The sequence below is a fragment of the Pavona decussata genome, unplaced genomic scaffold (assembly GCF_977016875.1).
Source record: "Pavona decussata unplaced genomic scaffold, jaPavDecu1.1 SCAFFOLD_38, whole genome shotgun sequence".
Classification (NCBI taxonomy): domain Eukaryota; kingdom Metazoa; phylum Cnidaria; class Anthozoa; order Scleractinia; family Agariciidae; genus Pavona; species Pavona decussata.
The window spans coordinates 4,660,704-4,676,155 of record NW_028145460.1 but is presented as its reverse complement, the minus strand read 5'-3'; the positions used below and the strand labels follow the sequence as shown (position 1 = coordinate 4,676,155).

Below are 15,452 nucleotides of genomic sequence, written 5' to 3'. Positions count from 1 at the left end.
TTTTACAGACCGGGATCAGTGAGACAATTGAGATAATAAAAGATAGAGAGGGCAAAACTGACCCTCACGGCCGTAAACCAGTACCTGGTTATTAACAACCTTCTCACAAGGAAACAGTTTGGATTCAGGCAGGGGCTCTCTACTGAATCTGCTTTGACATCATTTGCTGATGAAGTCTTATTGAACATGGAACAAGGTAAACTGTGTGGGGCCGTGTTTTTGGATTTAACCAAGGCTTTCGACACTGCGGGACCATCGGATTTTGTTACGCAAGCTTTCCAAAATTGGTTTATGTGAGAACTCGCTTTAGTGGTTCCGCTCTTACATTACTGACAGGAAACAGCGTACATGTTGTGGGAATGAGTTGTCTGATGAATTGCCAGTTACCCATGGGGTCCCTCAGGGAAGTATTCTGGGTCCTCTGCTATTTGTCATCTACATTAACGATTTGCCAAGCGTTCTAGATGCCTGTCAAGCATCACTTTATGCAGATGACACGGTGATCTACTGCTATGGGTCTTCCTCTCAGGAGCTGACTGAAAAGCTCAACCAAGACCTCCTGGCTGTGGCGAAATGGCTGAATGAACATAAGTTAACACTGAATCTGGACAAAACCAAATGCATGCTTATAGGCAGTAACAAGAAGTTACAGAGGAAAATAGCTCTAACTGTTTCAATCTTTGATCATTGTATAAACAATGTTACTTGTTTTAAATATCTTGGAATCTTAATATCGTCTGATTTTTCGTGGACAAATCATGTCGAATACATGGCAGGGAAAGTTAATCAAAGGCTTGGCCTACTTAGACGCATTAAGCATTTGTTACCGTTTAAGGCGCGCGTCCTTTTTTTTATGCCCTTATTCGAGTATGCTGATTTAGTTTGGGGAGACAAACATAATGTAACTTTAATGTCTAGTTTGCAAGTGCTTCAAAATAAGGCGGCTAAAATAATATTAGTTCGACCACTGTATTCCTCTGCGTCTGATGCGTTAACTACACTGAAGTGGTTAACACTAGAAAAAAGGCGCTTCCAGCGCCGATGCGTACACGTATATAAATGTCTTAATGGTCTCACGTATCACGAATTAACATTAGTCACTCAGCAAGAACAGCATAGTTACAACACAAGAAATAAAGCAAACCTCAAAATTCCATCCATTAAAAGAAACTGGGGTAAACAAAGAACTGGCTATCATGCTGTAAGTGATTTTAACTCGCTGGACAAAACTATACGAGCCTCTGATAATGTAAATATTTTGAAGCGTCAGATTTTTAATTCATTGATTTAAGCAGTTGTATTATTCATAAGATACATTAGTTTTTAGTAGCATCTTTTAGCATTTTTATTCATTGCAAATTTTTAATTTTTAATTTTCGAGGTCCTTTTTGTAAACCACTTTTTAGTGAAAAAGTTTCCTCATTAAAGATTGTCATTATTATTAAAAAGACGAAAAGGAAAAAAGTTGGATGTTTAAAAGAAACCCACTGAGGTCGCGCTCGCGTAAGAAAATTTTAAATGAAACGGACAATCAAACGGATTATTAAATAAAACGGAGCCCACTGGCTATTGAGTATTCACTTTTATTCATAGTTTATCATTTATCTTGTGCGTGCTTTATGCTATAAATGTGTCGCCGACCGCCCTCATCAACAGGAAGAGGAAGAAGACTGGAGATCAGTATGACGCGGCCGCGGGGTCATTGCCGTTGTCAGGGGAACAAAACTCTTCCAATCATTAGTCACGTGACGAGTCTTTGAGAAAGCTACAAAATCGCAAGATGAACTCCGGATCGCTCAGTATTTTGTTATGTATCCGCTATTACTCATCGATTAGAGTAACGTCAAGGCAAATACCTTGCTAGGGATGATTAGTCTTATGGCTAACTGTTTTACTTGGGTAAAAAGGAGAAGGGAGCCATGGAAGTAAGTGTGTTGTGTTTGATCTGTGTTGTGTAAGTTTTAATGATGGCTGTCGAAATGTTGGTTGACAACAAGCTTATTGTTGGCAGTTTGTGAATAATCAATTTACCCTGCGATTTATTCCAATCTATGCTCTTTTTACAGGAAGGTTACTCTTTTAATGGTTGGCTTGGATAATGCGGGAAAAACATCAACAGTTGCCGATTTAACGGGAGGTTCGTAAATTAATTTAGTGTAGTAATATATGCTTCTCAAAAGCTGAGATAGCCCGTCACCGAAGTCAAACTTAAGGGTTATTATGTTCAACGTTCGAAGATAAAGCAGCTGCCATCTACATACGCATTCTAAGTACACAAATAAATCTTATGAAGAAAAATATTACTGCCGATGGGCATCTTTAAATATAATTTAGTAGAAAACAGAGCTGTCGAAAGACTTCCGTCTATCATCTGTTCAGGTTATTACTCCCTGTGAGATGGATTTTGAGAAATCCCACGAGTCAAATCCGGCTAAACAAAAATACTCAGCATTATACTTGCCTTGTGTGGGATCAGAATTATGAAAAGAGACCAACAAGCTTATGGTAATCCGCGAGGAATCATCTTGTCAAGAAATATTGCTGTTTGATTGTAAAAGAGTAATAGAAAAAAACAACTACATGTCATAAAAAGCAAAAGAAAAAATGTATCTTTTGTGTTTTGTATCATTATTTATTTTATAGACAGGAGTGAAATACTGGAAAACACGCCACTCTTAAAATTCATAAGAAACTACCTCCGGGACCTGTGTGGCGTATTTTCCATATCCTCACTAGTGAGGATATCGATGACATAATTTCCCCCTTTTTCACAGTTGTTTGTGCAAACAATCGGTGAAAAATGGTGAGCGAGAGATTTGTCTGTATAATAAGAGGAAAATTACACAGTGGCTTGAAGATATGAATTTTATTTTCTTGTGTTAGAAACAATATTTTACTTTTTTTACTTGTTTTTACCACTCAAAAATAAAATTCATATTTCTGCGCCGCCATGTAATATTCTCTATTTATTATCCAACTTCACTTGGTACCATTTGTGAAATTCATACAGTAAAAACTACTTTGGCTGTTATTTGTATATTTCTTTTTTAAAAAAATGCTGTTTTCCTAAGGCATGTATGTTCCTCCCATTTCACTTTCTCTCACAGTTTTCTATGGTACCTATAATTGATTTTTTAAAAGGTTTAGGGAGAAATAATTCTATATATGAAAGAAATGTAATGTTACATTTTAAGTCGGGGGAACAAAATTAATGATAGATAACAGAAGTACATCATCCAAACTTGTCTAGACTTACGTAATCCGAAGGTCACTGGTTCAACTGCTGTTGGGAGAACTCAGATTTCCTTTTTCCGAATATGCCTGCATCACTACTTGTAGTTTTTTTAATGACTTGCCCTATGGGCTCATCAAAATACAGCACAACTTAAAAATGTAAATATATGGTGATAAGTACACACCAAAACTTATATGCATTTTTATGAAATGTACTGTACTTTGACAACCCTGTAGGGCTTAAGTTGAAATAAAAATAAGTCAAAAGACACTGATGCTAAAGAAAACTATAAGGATATTGTAACACGTAAGTTTTGTATGACTCGGTAAGTCTGTGTAGTAGTCAACTGATGTTTTTTCAGTACCGGTTTTTGGGTTGTGCTAGCGCTACCCTATGTGGGCACCAAATCTGTAATCTTGCTCATGTCATGGTTTGCCAGATTTTGGTGCTATTTCTCTAACAGATAAACTCTGTTATGAAGGTTCTTTTGTGATCATAAGAGATGTATCAACGGAACAATAAATATTATTGGTCCACAGAATTATACGGTCTAACGTGGTAAATTGAACAGTTAGTTATGTGGTTAAGTAATTAAAATCTTATGAAGATGATAATTATTGGCTGATTGACTTTTTTAATTTTTTTTTTCCTTTGTACAGATTCCACTGAAGGAATAACTCCAACGGTTGGGTTTTTAAACTCCTCCTTCTCGCTGTACAGATTTCATGTCACTCTCTTTGATGTTGGTGGTGGGGCAAGAATTCGTTCCATATGGAAAAATTATTATGCAGAGGTTAGTACACTGTGTCATAGTGCGACTACTGTTACCAGCGTCACTTAAACAAAACTGGCCAATCAGATTGCTGGACAAGAACATTGAATTTCAACCAAAGCCGATTGAACCAATCACGAGTAGATGGAAAATGACAGTTAAAACCCAAAATTTTGGAATTATCCACTGTTCATATCATAATATACTGTGATCTGATTGACCTGAGTTTTAAACAATCCTGGTAAATAGTAGTTGCACTGTAATTGTAAATTCTTCTTGGCAATGAATAAGTACACCATGACCTCCTGTGAAATATTTTCTTTTCTGGCCCAACCTAACTCAGTCAATACCATAAGTATTTTGTCATATGACCAATTTAAAACTGGTTATAGTTGATTCATTAGGTTTGGTTATGATAACAAGCTATGCTGATAATTTGGAACAAAAGGGTCCAAACTAATGTGTGGTTGCAAAAATCCTCTCCCTTTATGGCACTGGTTTGACCTTTTTAGCAATGTTTTACTAATGTTGTTTAAATATTTTTTCCCTTTAGTCGTATGGGATAGTGTTTGTTGTGGATGCTAGTGATGCAGACAGACTGGAAGAGAGCAAGAAAGCCCTTCATGAAACAGAGATGCAACCTCGTGTGGCAGGAAAACCTTTGCTCATGTAAGATTATCATGTTTATTTTGTGGTGTACACGGTTTGTACAGGTTCTGGACAACCTCTTTACAGGGTTCGTGCTACTCTTTGAAGTCCTTGAAAAGCCCTGGGATTTAATTTTAGATTTCAAGGATGCTTGGAAAGCCCTTAAAAAGAAAATTTTTGTTGAAAGTGCTTGAAAATAATGAAAACTCCTTGAATTTTTTTCAAAATTGGGGACAGATTATATCCGGGGGAGCTTTTTTAAAGTTGCTATTGACCAATGAAAACATTTCGAAACATAGTGCAAGACAAAGTAAACTTGCTTTGAATACTCCTTGAAAACTCAGTTTTTAGTGCTTGAATACTCCTTGATTACTCCTTGAATTTTATGTCCAAAAAACAGCACGGACTATGTCTTTGTCAAAGTCCCCATGAAATTCAAAATGGTGGACAATGAAAACCCTGGTACATGTTTTGTGATCTGACATACTTGATTTTCGTCTTCGTTACTCTTTTTTCAGGATCAAATTAGAAAAAGTGTAAATATGAAGACAAAAATCAAGCGTATCACATCACAAAATACGCCACAATTCTTTTATGGTGTGTCCTGGCCACTGGGTCACCTGCCATTTTGAATTTTCAAGGACCCTGAGGATGAGGTTGGATTCTGGAAATCCTGGAAGGATTATTGTTAGTGGAATTTTCCTGAACTGGAAGCTCCCAGAATAATGTGCAGCAGTTCATGGAAAGTCTGGCAGTCTGTAAAAGTCTGAAATTATACTGTATGCCCATGGGTCAGACTGAATGCAGTTTACATGTAGTTTATTTATTTATTTATTTATTTATTTATTTATTTAATATTTATTTGTTTGGATGGAGGGGTGGAATAGTCACTATTGGGATGTGAATTTTAGGCTTCTTTGGGCTAATTGGAAAAAAGTACAGTCGAACCTCGATTATCCGGACTCGTCCGGACCGCGGTAAATAGTCCGGATAATCGAGAGTCCGGATAATCGAAAATTTGAATATTAATGAGATAGAAATGTAAACAAAAGGTTACAGCAAAGAAAACATGACTTTAAATATGAAATCGGTTTCCCAGTAGATCTTTGTTGAATAAACTAGGCGTACAGGGCTTTATTCAACTGCTCATCATCGGCCAGCTTCAGGGACTTTTATTTTAATCCTTCGCTTGTCTCGATGCTGTCAGTAAATTTTAGGATCTCGTCTTTGTTCTTCCGTATGTCAGAGATCTGCTGCTTTCTGATGCCAAATTCTTGAGCTAAATTTGTTCCTTTTTCTCCTTTATCCAAACGTGAAATAATTATCTGCTTATCTTTAATCGATAGAACGGCTCGCTTTCGCTTCGTAGACATTTTTGATTTGACTTTACAATCGATCACTTGTGTGTTTACATAACCCACGCGGAAGGAACTAATCAGGCATGAAATTCCCTTGACCAAAAAACAATTGAGCCAATCAGATATCAGCTGAACGCATCAGAATATTTCTTTGTCTCGTTGCGCTTGCGAATTTTGAAAAGCGCACAGGATAATATGCTGTTTTAACAGTCTTTTGAAAGGATTATTGGGCTTTTTGCAAAGTCACTTTAAGTTCAAAACATCTCAACTAATTAATATTCATGAAAAAATTGGGACCAGAGAAAAAAGTCAGGATAATCGAAGTCTGGATAATCGAGGTTCGACTGTAAAGTAATTTATTTAATGTCAATAACACAGGGATTCTCCCAAGCCAGAGGGTCATACATGTAGTAAAATATAAAACTATTATTAATTAATATTAAATAAGCAAAATATCACAGCTTTGACAGAGAAAAGTCAATTGTTAAAAAGAGTGTTAAATTCTTCAAGACTTTCATATGAGCCAACTTCCTAAATTAATCATTCTTATTCTAAATCTTTTTTTTTCTGTTATTATTCAGACTTGGAAATAAACAGGACTGCGATGGAGCATTAAGTGAAAATGAGTTACGCAGACAACTTGATGTGGACAATCTTACTGAAAGATACAAGTGCCCTTGTGAAGTGGTAAGTATGTTTCTGAGTTTGTTTGAACCCTTTAAGTTCCAATATCAACCTGTATAGTCTCCTTACTATTCTGTAAATGTTTCTTGTGGTACCAGTTGGGAGAATTTTCTTAAAATCAAGGAATTTTATCTTTGGTGATGATTTCCTTTATTCTCCTGACTTACATTTTTGATCAAGTAGTGACATTGAAAGCAGAAATTAGATGTTCATCACTTGGGGGGCTTAACTTGATGATTGTGTATTTTGGTTGCGAGGAAGCTAGAACAGCACAATTCAATCAGTTATAGCGAATGACATGGATTGAAGGAAAATGAATAGATTCTCCTCCTTGAATTTAGTACAACATGACTGTTTAAAAAGGTGAAATTTAAAGAGATCTGATTCACTCTTAAGGAAATGTAAATTAAATTCAAATTAAAACAATTCACAGTCAGTGAATGGATTGAAGGAAAATGAAATAGATTCTCCTTCTTGAATTTACATGTTTAAAAAGGTTAAATTTAAAGAAATCTGATTCACAATTTTAAGGAAATGTAAATTAAATTCAAATAAAAGTAGTGATTTTTACAAAGACAACTGATAGGGAATGCAGGTACAATCTGCCTGCATGATGTTGGAAATTATTTGTGAGATGACTTTTTAATTTTATTTGATCTAATTAAGTTTTGCTGTTTAAATTTCAGTTTTGCTGTACAGCAGTGCTTGGTAAAGGAAATAAAATAGACAAGCAAATCAAGAAAGGTGAGAAATCTTTTAACAAGAATGTTTTTAAAAGACCTTGATGAGTGAAATCGCAATTAAATGTTTATGCTCTGTAAGGGTGAAGTCTTTATCATTATGGCAATAGTTTTGTCTGTTTTTATTGTCAACACCTTCCTCGCCTTGTTCGTTTGGTTGCAGAAATATTCATACCCTCCCCGTGGAAGGGATATTATTTGGAGACCTCTCTACCCCTGAGAAAATTCCAATTTAGCTAAACTATACTTTTCAAATAACTTTTTGACCATGGAGACACCCTCCCCTCCCTTTTCCTGGAATTTACAATCCCTTCTGTGGAGGGCGGGGGGGGGGGGGGGAGGTTTAGATATATTCTGGAAAATTCTACACATTGCCAACTTCACATTGCAATGGATTCTCATCTGGTAATTCAGGACACTTTACAGTGCTGAGTTAAAACATGAAATAATGCCAATGGGTAACTTGGGCTGCTGTTTTTGGATTATACACAATAGCTATGAAGCTGTCCCATTTCATTTTGAGTGCAATATATCTGCAGGTTTCCGTTGGCTTTTAGCTGAAATTTCGAAGGATCATGCAAATCTGTCAAGAAGAGTGGAAAAGGATACTGCTGAACAGGTGAACACATTATACAGGGGTTTCTATAAGAGCAGGCAACCGGCAAAATTCGCCATCTATATAAAGCAAATTGACCTAAATTTGCCGCCTACTTTCTCTGAAAATTGCCCCTGTTGAACTCTCCAACAGGATTTTACTCATTTTGTGAAGAATGATATTGATTTACCTGCTAGATAAAGTTATCTACCCTTTGAAATACTGTCTCCTGGTTAAAAATTCTTGAACCAACTTTTATTTAATTTGTTTCCTGATTCAGTCAACTCTTCTCGAGCAGAAAGCTCACCATTACAGATACACAATAAATATATATGGTCAAAAGTTGATGTCTTGGTAAAAAAAAGACTAAAAATAACTTTTGCTTTTGGGGACACTCTCTGTTACAGATAACAGAAAAAGGTTTCAATAATGTCTGTTATAAATATGGAAGTAAGATTGTGGAAAGATTTTGCACTTGTACATTAACATGTAGTAGTAAGCAGTAAGATTAATAATCAATTATTCTAATTGTTCTTTCCATTTGCTCATCATAGAAAAGAGCACAAGACGAAGAACGAGAACGTAAAAGGGAAAGAGTGCGGAAAGCCAGGGAAGCAAGGTTTGTCATCTGTGTTGAGATGATTCTGTTGTTTCAGAAAATATTCAGACCCAACTCAAGGAAGGGCTTTGGAAAAACATATTGTAAGGGATCTCAAAAGCCAAAAATTTTAATGGAAAGTATGGAGCAAAACCTGAATTTCCAGGGGGTGCTTAGCCTGTTAATGCAGGCGTATTTCCGGCTGTCGCTTCTCTTGGCCGGAGAGAAACGACAGCCGGAAATATGTCTGCATTAACAGGCTAGGGGTGCTGGGAGGGTTCAAATCAAAAACCCTCACAAGGGTAGTATGGATGAATTCTGGAACAACACATTGAATAGCTTGTCAACAATGTCAACAATGCTCAAATTCAAAAGAATAGATTTTTTTTAAAATTGATGATGATAATAATAACAATGATAATAACTTGAAAAGGCACTTCAAAAAACAGTTCTGCTGGGATTGGCGAGGATCCTCCGAAGAGTCAATGAAGTCTGAGCTTTGCTTGTTGCCCCTGGTGATGAGAATAAAATCTCCAGTACTACCACCACTGCCGTGAAACGTGTACCATAATGATGATGATGATGATGATGATGATAACATAGAAATCTCCTCTCATCAAAGTGGTTTTAGGGAAGCCCTGGCATGAATGAAAATTTAAAATATACAAATTTTTATAAAACAAAATAAAATACCATCATCGTAGATATCAAAATTGTTTTCACGTTTGTTGATTTTTTTCCCAAATTATCATGAAAATTTTGACATGTTGAAAAATGAAAACACTTGGTTTCAGGAACTGTAAATCAGAAATGAGTAAATGTTATTAAAAAGAATTCTCTTCTCCAAATTTTCAACAGTAATTGTGAAAACTTTACTTTTATTTAATAATCTGATGAATGACAATGTTATTAAAAAAGGTATATGACTGTGAACAGCAGAATACTGCTGTAGAAACCTTAACCTTAAATTTTTATGATCACACAAGTTTTCAAGATTTGTGGTCTTGCTTAAGGCAGTGTCACATAACTTGACTATAAAAGTGTACGGCTCGGAAGTGAATAATTTTTAAAATTAATTTCTACTACTATTAGAGAAAAAGCTGAGAAGGAAGCTGCAGAGAGAGCCAAACAGGTCGCAGAAGAATCAGATGATGGTGTTGTTGTCAGCAAGGTAAGAAACACCAACCTTAAATCATATAGCAACTCAATCTCCACAGAATAGCCACAGTGTCTAGCTATTCCTGAGCTGTGTAAGCTAAAAGTTTTCATTGGATAGCCTCTTCTGCACCTGTTTAATCATGTTGAGCACCATGTAGATAGTATGTGACTTTTTCAAGGAAAATAACTAAATGGTTCACTTCAATACACCCATTCAGTGATTCTTTGATATTTTGGCTTCATTTTTCTCAAAAACGCAATGTAAATCGGCGACAAAAACATCAAGTAAGTAAATTAAAGGCCATATGTGAAAAATCGGGCAGTTTTGAGGTAAAAGAAAAATTGACTAAAAAAAGTCACTTAGGAGACTTTTACTCTAGCATCTTCACTTGTGAATGTTGCTGTCTTGAACCTTGTCTTCTGCTGTGAAGTTTTTCTCCTTCATGCAAGAAGGATTGGCCGACATTTTCTCTATATTTCACCCAGGTGTATTACTGGGAACCAGCACACCATTGCACAGGCGTTGAAAAGCAAACCCTGGTGCTAAACCTGCAATGGAGAGGAAAGACCCCTTAGAGCTTCATGTTTAATACCCTTGAAGCCTCAACAGTATCCAATGTCTAATTTATTCTCCTTACAATATTCATTTACTACTTGGCGAAGCGAACAGGTGTTGAAGTTAAAAGAAAAAATCACCAAAGATAAACTACCTTGATGTTCAAACAATTAAGTTCTCTGAACTAGAGCCTTGAGAAAATAAGGAGTGTATTGAGGAGATCATGCATGGTGATGTTGGTTAATGGGTTAAGATATTTCAGCCATGTGCCCTGGTGAAAATCTTTGCAGGATCTTCTAAGATCTTCAAAGATCCTTAAAGATCTGCAAATTTCTAGTACAAAGATCTTCAAAGATCCTCAAAGATCTGCAAAGATCTACAAAGGTCTTGTAAAGATCCTTCAAGGCAAGGATCTTTTAAGGATCCTCACAGATACTAGAGGATTTCTGGGGGATCCCATAAAGATCTATTGTAATTGAAGATCCTGATGAGGATCCTTTCAAAGATCTTCTGAAAGATCCTGCAGGATCCTCACAGATTTCATGAGGATCCTACAGGATCTTAAAAAAGATCCCCTCAAGGATCCTTTCAAAGATCTTTGTTAGGATCTCCTGAAATATCTTAACCCTGTAACCATCCTCAAGGATATGATGAGGATCTTACAAGGTTCTTGGTAAGAACTGTTCAAGGATCTTCCAAAGATCTTTGTCAGGATCCTTAAGGATCCTCAAGGGTCTTACGAGGTTCTTAAAAAGATCTTGAGAGGATCCTATAAAAGATATTTGTCAGGGATCCTCAAGGATATGATGAGGATCTTACAAGGTTCTTGGTAAGAACTGTTCAAGGATCTTGCAAAGATCTTTGTCAGGATCCTTAAGGATCCCACAATGGTCTTACGAGGTTCTTAAAAAGATCTTGAGAGGATCCTATAAAAGATATTTGTCAGGATCCTTAAGGATCCTCAAGGATATGATGAGGAACCTACAAGGTTCATGGTAAGAACTGTTCAAGGATCTTCTAAAGATCTTTGTCAGGATCCTTAAGGATCGTCAAGGGTCTTACAAGGTTCTTATAAAGATCTTAAGAGGATCCTATAAAAGATCTTGTAACTTAAGGACAACTTTACTGAACGTAACAATACCACATCTGACAATCTTTTTTTTTTTCTGAACTATTTAGGACAAAAAGCAGAAAAAAGGAAAAGAAACCCCGGAGCGTGAGGCCTCACCTAAGAAAAAGAAGAAGGAGAGGGAATCCAGTCCAGAACCTGAGACAACGGAAAAGAAGAAGAAAAAGAAGAAAAAAATGAAACCAATTGATGAGGGAGACGAGGATACAAGAGTAAGGCTTTTGAAATCTTTAAGAAAATTTCTTCTCCATGGTTTTCCTTTAAAAATGACTAAAATGCTGCAGAGCTTGCTGCTTAAAATTGCATCAGAGGTACATCTCAAAAGCATTCTTCAAAACATGGATAAGGGGTTTAGTTGCTGAAAAAAAAACTGTGGTTCTGCATCGGTGGGGAGTAGAAACAAATGTTTGGTTTATCAACCAAGTTGATTTGGTAATTTGGACACCGTGAGGAGATTCTAGAGCTGACATTTTTCGTGCGTTAGCCCTTTGTCAGAGCGAATCTGGTGAAGCACTCGAAGCTCTTTATGGTAGTCTATCAGTAGTCAAACCTAAGACCTTCCAATTACTAGTTCGGATGCTCTACCACTGAGCTACAGGAGTTTCCAAGTATGTAGCTCAGTGGTAGAGGATCCGTTTCAAGAAACAGAGAGCTATGAATTTGCAAAAATTTCTAGTTGTTTGGTTGAGACGTTCCAGCACTTGTGCCCAAACAGTAATCAAATATAACTGTATTTTTACTTTGTTCTTCAAACAGGATGAAAATGAAACTCCGCGCACTCTTAGTCCGATAGAAACACCCAGAGAAGATACAACAAGAACACCAGAGGAACCCACCCATACTTCGCAACAAGATCACAGGAAAGACCTCCAAGACAGATCAAATTCACCCACAAACGATAACACCGGTACACCAGAGGACGGTGAAGTGAAGAAGAAAAAGAAGAAAAAGAAAAAGAGAAAACAAAATAAAACAGCTCCCATAGATGAGGATAGTTATGAGTTACCTCGGGTTAGTGCGTGGGACTCTCCACCTGCAACATTAAATGGATTCCCAGGAAGCAGTGGTGTGTCTCCTAGAAGGCTTGAACCCTTGGGGCCACCGCGCTTGCCAGGTACTGTGTTTGGTGCTAAACCTCACCATGAGACTGTTGTTGTAAAATTCTGAATGTTGGTGGTTTACATGTGACGTCGTGGTGGCCATGTTGATGTACAAGAACAATAAGATTTTTCTCCTCTGGGATTTAACTTCCATTTTTATGCAAACTGTGTGAACAAGTTTTCTTTTGTGTTGTACATCAACATGGCAGCAATGCAAACCACCTATATTAAAGCTCCTGGAAGAACGTTTTATTTGAGGGAGTTTTGTAACTCCCAATAATTATTGGTTGGGTATGACATTTGACGGGCTCAGTATATAACCAACCTATGTCCCATTTCAAATCGCTTTTCGTTGTTTTAGCTCAGATTCACCGGAGTTTTTTGCATGTGGCGTTGAATTCCTTCAGGAAATGTTGCTCAAATATTTATCGCTGTTGTGCGCTTCGTTTTGTGATAAAAATGGAATCTTGCCCACATATAATCATAGGTTTTTATTGCAAATGAAGCACAAGGCAGCGAATAAAACATCTGAACAATATTTCCCTATAAAGGAATTCAAGGCCACATGCACAAAATATGGTGTTTAGAACTGTGAAATAAATTGAGAAAAAAGAAATGCTTTCACCGCCTTTTAACTTGTTTCGATTTTATCTTCTTTCCCATAGGAAGCAGAGCTTTTGCATCGGCGTCAATTCCAGAGGGTGATGAGGTATGTGAATTGTTATTTTTTGATCAGAGACAACACTTTGTCTCTTATAAAATGTACAGTAAGGCGGTTGTACAAACATCCAGAGCCTGCTTCATTCTAACAATCATGGCAATCGACAATCTCGTACCCAGAGTCCTCAGGCTTTTTGGTCAGCAGGTAGGTGCCAGGAGAGACTCTGGAGAATTCCAAAAAAATTAAATTTTTTTGATTGGCTGCTCTGTATAAGCTCAGAAACGGCTTGCATTGTTTTACTGCAGAAATCCTGCGGTAATAAAATTCCAGTACCCCAGAGTCTCTCCTGGCGACCAACCGCTGGCCAAAGAGCTTGAGGACTCTGGGTACGAGATTGGATAATCGACCTTAAAACAGATATCTATCTATAAGGGGTTGTTTTTAAAGAAACTGCGGTGTTGCGTCGGTGGGGAATGGAAACGAATGTTTGGTTTATCAACAGAGTTGATAACTAAAGGTCAACTCTCAGTTTATAAACCAAACATTCAATCTCTTCAATCTTAGAATAGGCCTAATTTTCAAGGAATACAACACGAAAACTGACGGCACGTTGAACCTATTCCTTTAGGGATAAGTGCAGATTTTCAAAGTTTTACAATCATCATTCCCTTTGTTTTGATAGTAGTCCAGTCCACAATACTTCGTGGCGAATTACCCATCATGTCTTGTACATATTTGTTCTAGGAACCAAGCTCTCTACCTCCTTTACGAAGATCGCCATGGACAAGAAACAAACCGAACAGCGAAGACTACGATGTAGTTACATAAAAGAGGTTAACTCCAAAAGAGCAATCATTTTATTATATTAGAAATTTATTGAATAACAGCTATCCAACGCAACTCTTGTTGAAACAAATTCTCTCTCTGAAACCTCATTCATTTTCTTTGTTTAAATTGGAAGAATTTCGTATTAGAGTTTATTTTTTAATGCCCTTCTGAAGGGGTGTAGAATGAATTCTTATTTTGAAAACTTAGTAATTTCGAGGGAAAACTTCATTCTGATTACGGGCTGCTGCACTTCAAAATAGTCCGAATCTTTTTTTTAGTTCAGTGATCCGTTGCATGAACGCACTTGGTCTGCGATTGCAAGCTCTGGAGTGTGCGAGAAAACGGGGAATGAAATTAGAGCGATGCGCCAATTTAGCTAGAGAATTCACATTCTTAGCTCTTTGCACGTTTCAAGTAGGCACTTTTAGTTGTTATTAAGTAAATTTCAAGAGAAAACGACTGTTTTTATGCCTTCTCACCAGGCCCTTCGCTTTTGAATGAGCACGAAATGCAAGGAACTGGGTACGAGGCAGACTGTTTTCAGTAAAGACAGGAGCTTCAATGATTATCAGTAAAATGAAGTCTACGTTTTCTCATTTCTAAGCACAACAAAAGATTCAAAATCACTTTTTCTTTAGACAGTTTCGAAGAGAGAGTTTAAGATTTCAAGATATTCGGATTTTAAAATGACCAGAAATTATCTTTTCATAAAACACTCCCCAAAATTTCCTCGGAAGGTCCGTTTTCTGAGTCCTTGTTTGAAAACCAAGCAAAATGACTCTTGCAGGACATTGAGTCAAAAAGGTGGCTCTTGTGGACCCCATTTGTGATCTTTCTGTTACATTTGGACCCCATTTGTGATCTTTCTGTTACATTTGACAAGATTCATTTGTAGGAGTTGGTCACACTTATTTATCTGTATAAATTCTCTTAGTTTTTAATTAGCTGTTATAAAAAAAGGGAAGTAAAATTATTTAACAGAAGATTGCATAGCAATTTTTGCGGATATTCTAATCATTGAAGTATCATTTTTAAAGTATCCTGGTTTTGTTATCATCGCTTTAAAATGTAAATATTAAAATAAAGTAATCTTTTTAACCATAAACTGCATCCTCTTTATAAATCTAATCCGCCACAATTCGTGAGAATGCCGTATTTTCTCGATTAAACGCCGGACCCCGATTAAACGCCGGCTTCGTATAAACGCCGGGTCAAAACTGCCGATTTTTAAATAAACGCCGGGTGCTTTTAATTTGGGCCCCGGCGTTTGTTCGGGGTCCCGGCATGTATTAGCATGTAATTAAAACTTAAATTATTTGCACACATTGGCTGACACAAACGAGGAGGACGTTAGCAACATTACCGTTTATAAATTTAAAACTTTGTACTC

At 36.8% G+C, this 15,452-nt stretch overlaps 3 protein-coding genes across 3 annotated transcripts in view; 2 read left to right on the top strand and 1 right to left on the bottom strand.

Annotated features, from left to right (window-relative positions):
* The first annotated feature begins 321 nt into the window (after nucleotides 1–321).
* LOC146483738 (uncharacterized) lies at nucleotides 322–1,291 on the top strand. The gene has a single exon (XM_085105564.1). The coding sequence runs from the start codon at nucleotides 623–625 to the stop codon at nucleotides 1,289–1,291; it is 669 nt and encodes a 222-aa protein (XP_084961690.1). The 5' UTR covers nucleotides 322–622.
* Nucleotides 1,292–1,772: 481 nt separating this feature from the next.
* Nucleotides 1,773–14,904, top strand: LOC146483737 (uncharacterized). The gene is made up of 13 exons (XM_085105883.1): nucleotides 1,773–1,929; nucleotides 2,071–2,137; nucleotides 3,895–4,028; nucleotides 4,561–4,676; nucleotides 6,595–6,700; nucleotides 7,384–7,441; nucleotides 7,977–8,056; nucleotides 8,587–8,651; nucleotides 9,723–9,801; nucleotides 11,524–11,685; nucleotides 12,230–12,587; nucleotides 13,239–13,282; nucleotides 13,979–14,904. Exons 2-13 carry the CDS (start codon nucleotides 2,083–2,085, stop codon nucleotides 14,060–14,062), a joined length of 1,341 nt encoding a protein of 446 aa, XP_084962009.1. The 5' UTR covers nucleotides 1,773–1,929; nucleotides 2,071–2,082; the 3' UTR covers nucleotides 14,063–14,904.
* The window catches only part of LOC146483722 (uncharacterized), a 232,772-nt gene continuing 229,794 nt past the window's right edge, over nucleotides 12,475–15,452 (bottom strand). Inside the window, exon 13 of the transcript XR_014863827.1 lies at nucleotides 12,475–12,709. The gene's annotated coding sequence lies outside the window, so the exon portion shown is untranslated. The remainder of the gene's footprint in view (nucleotides 12,710–15,452) is intronic.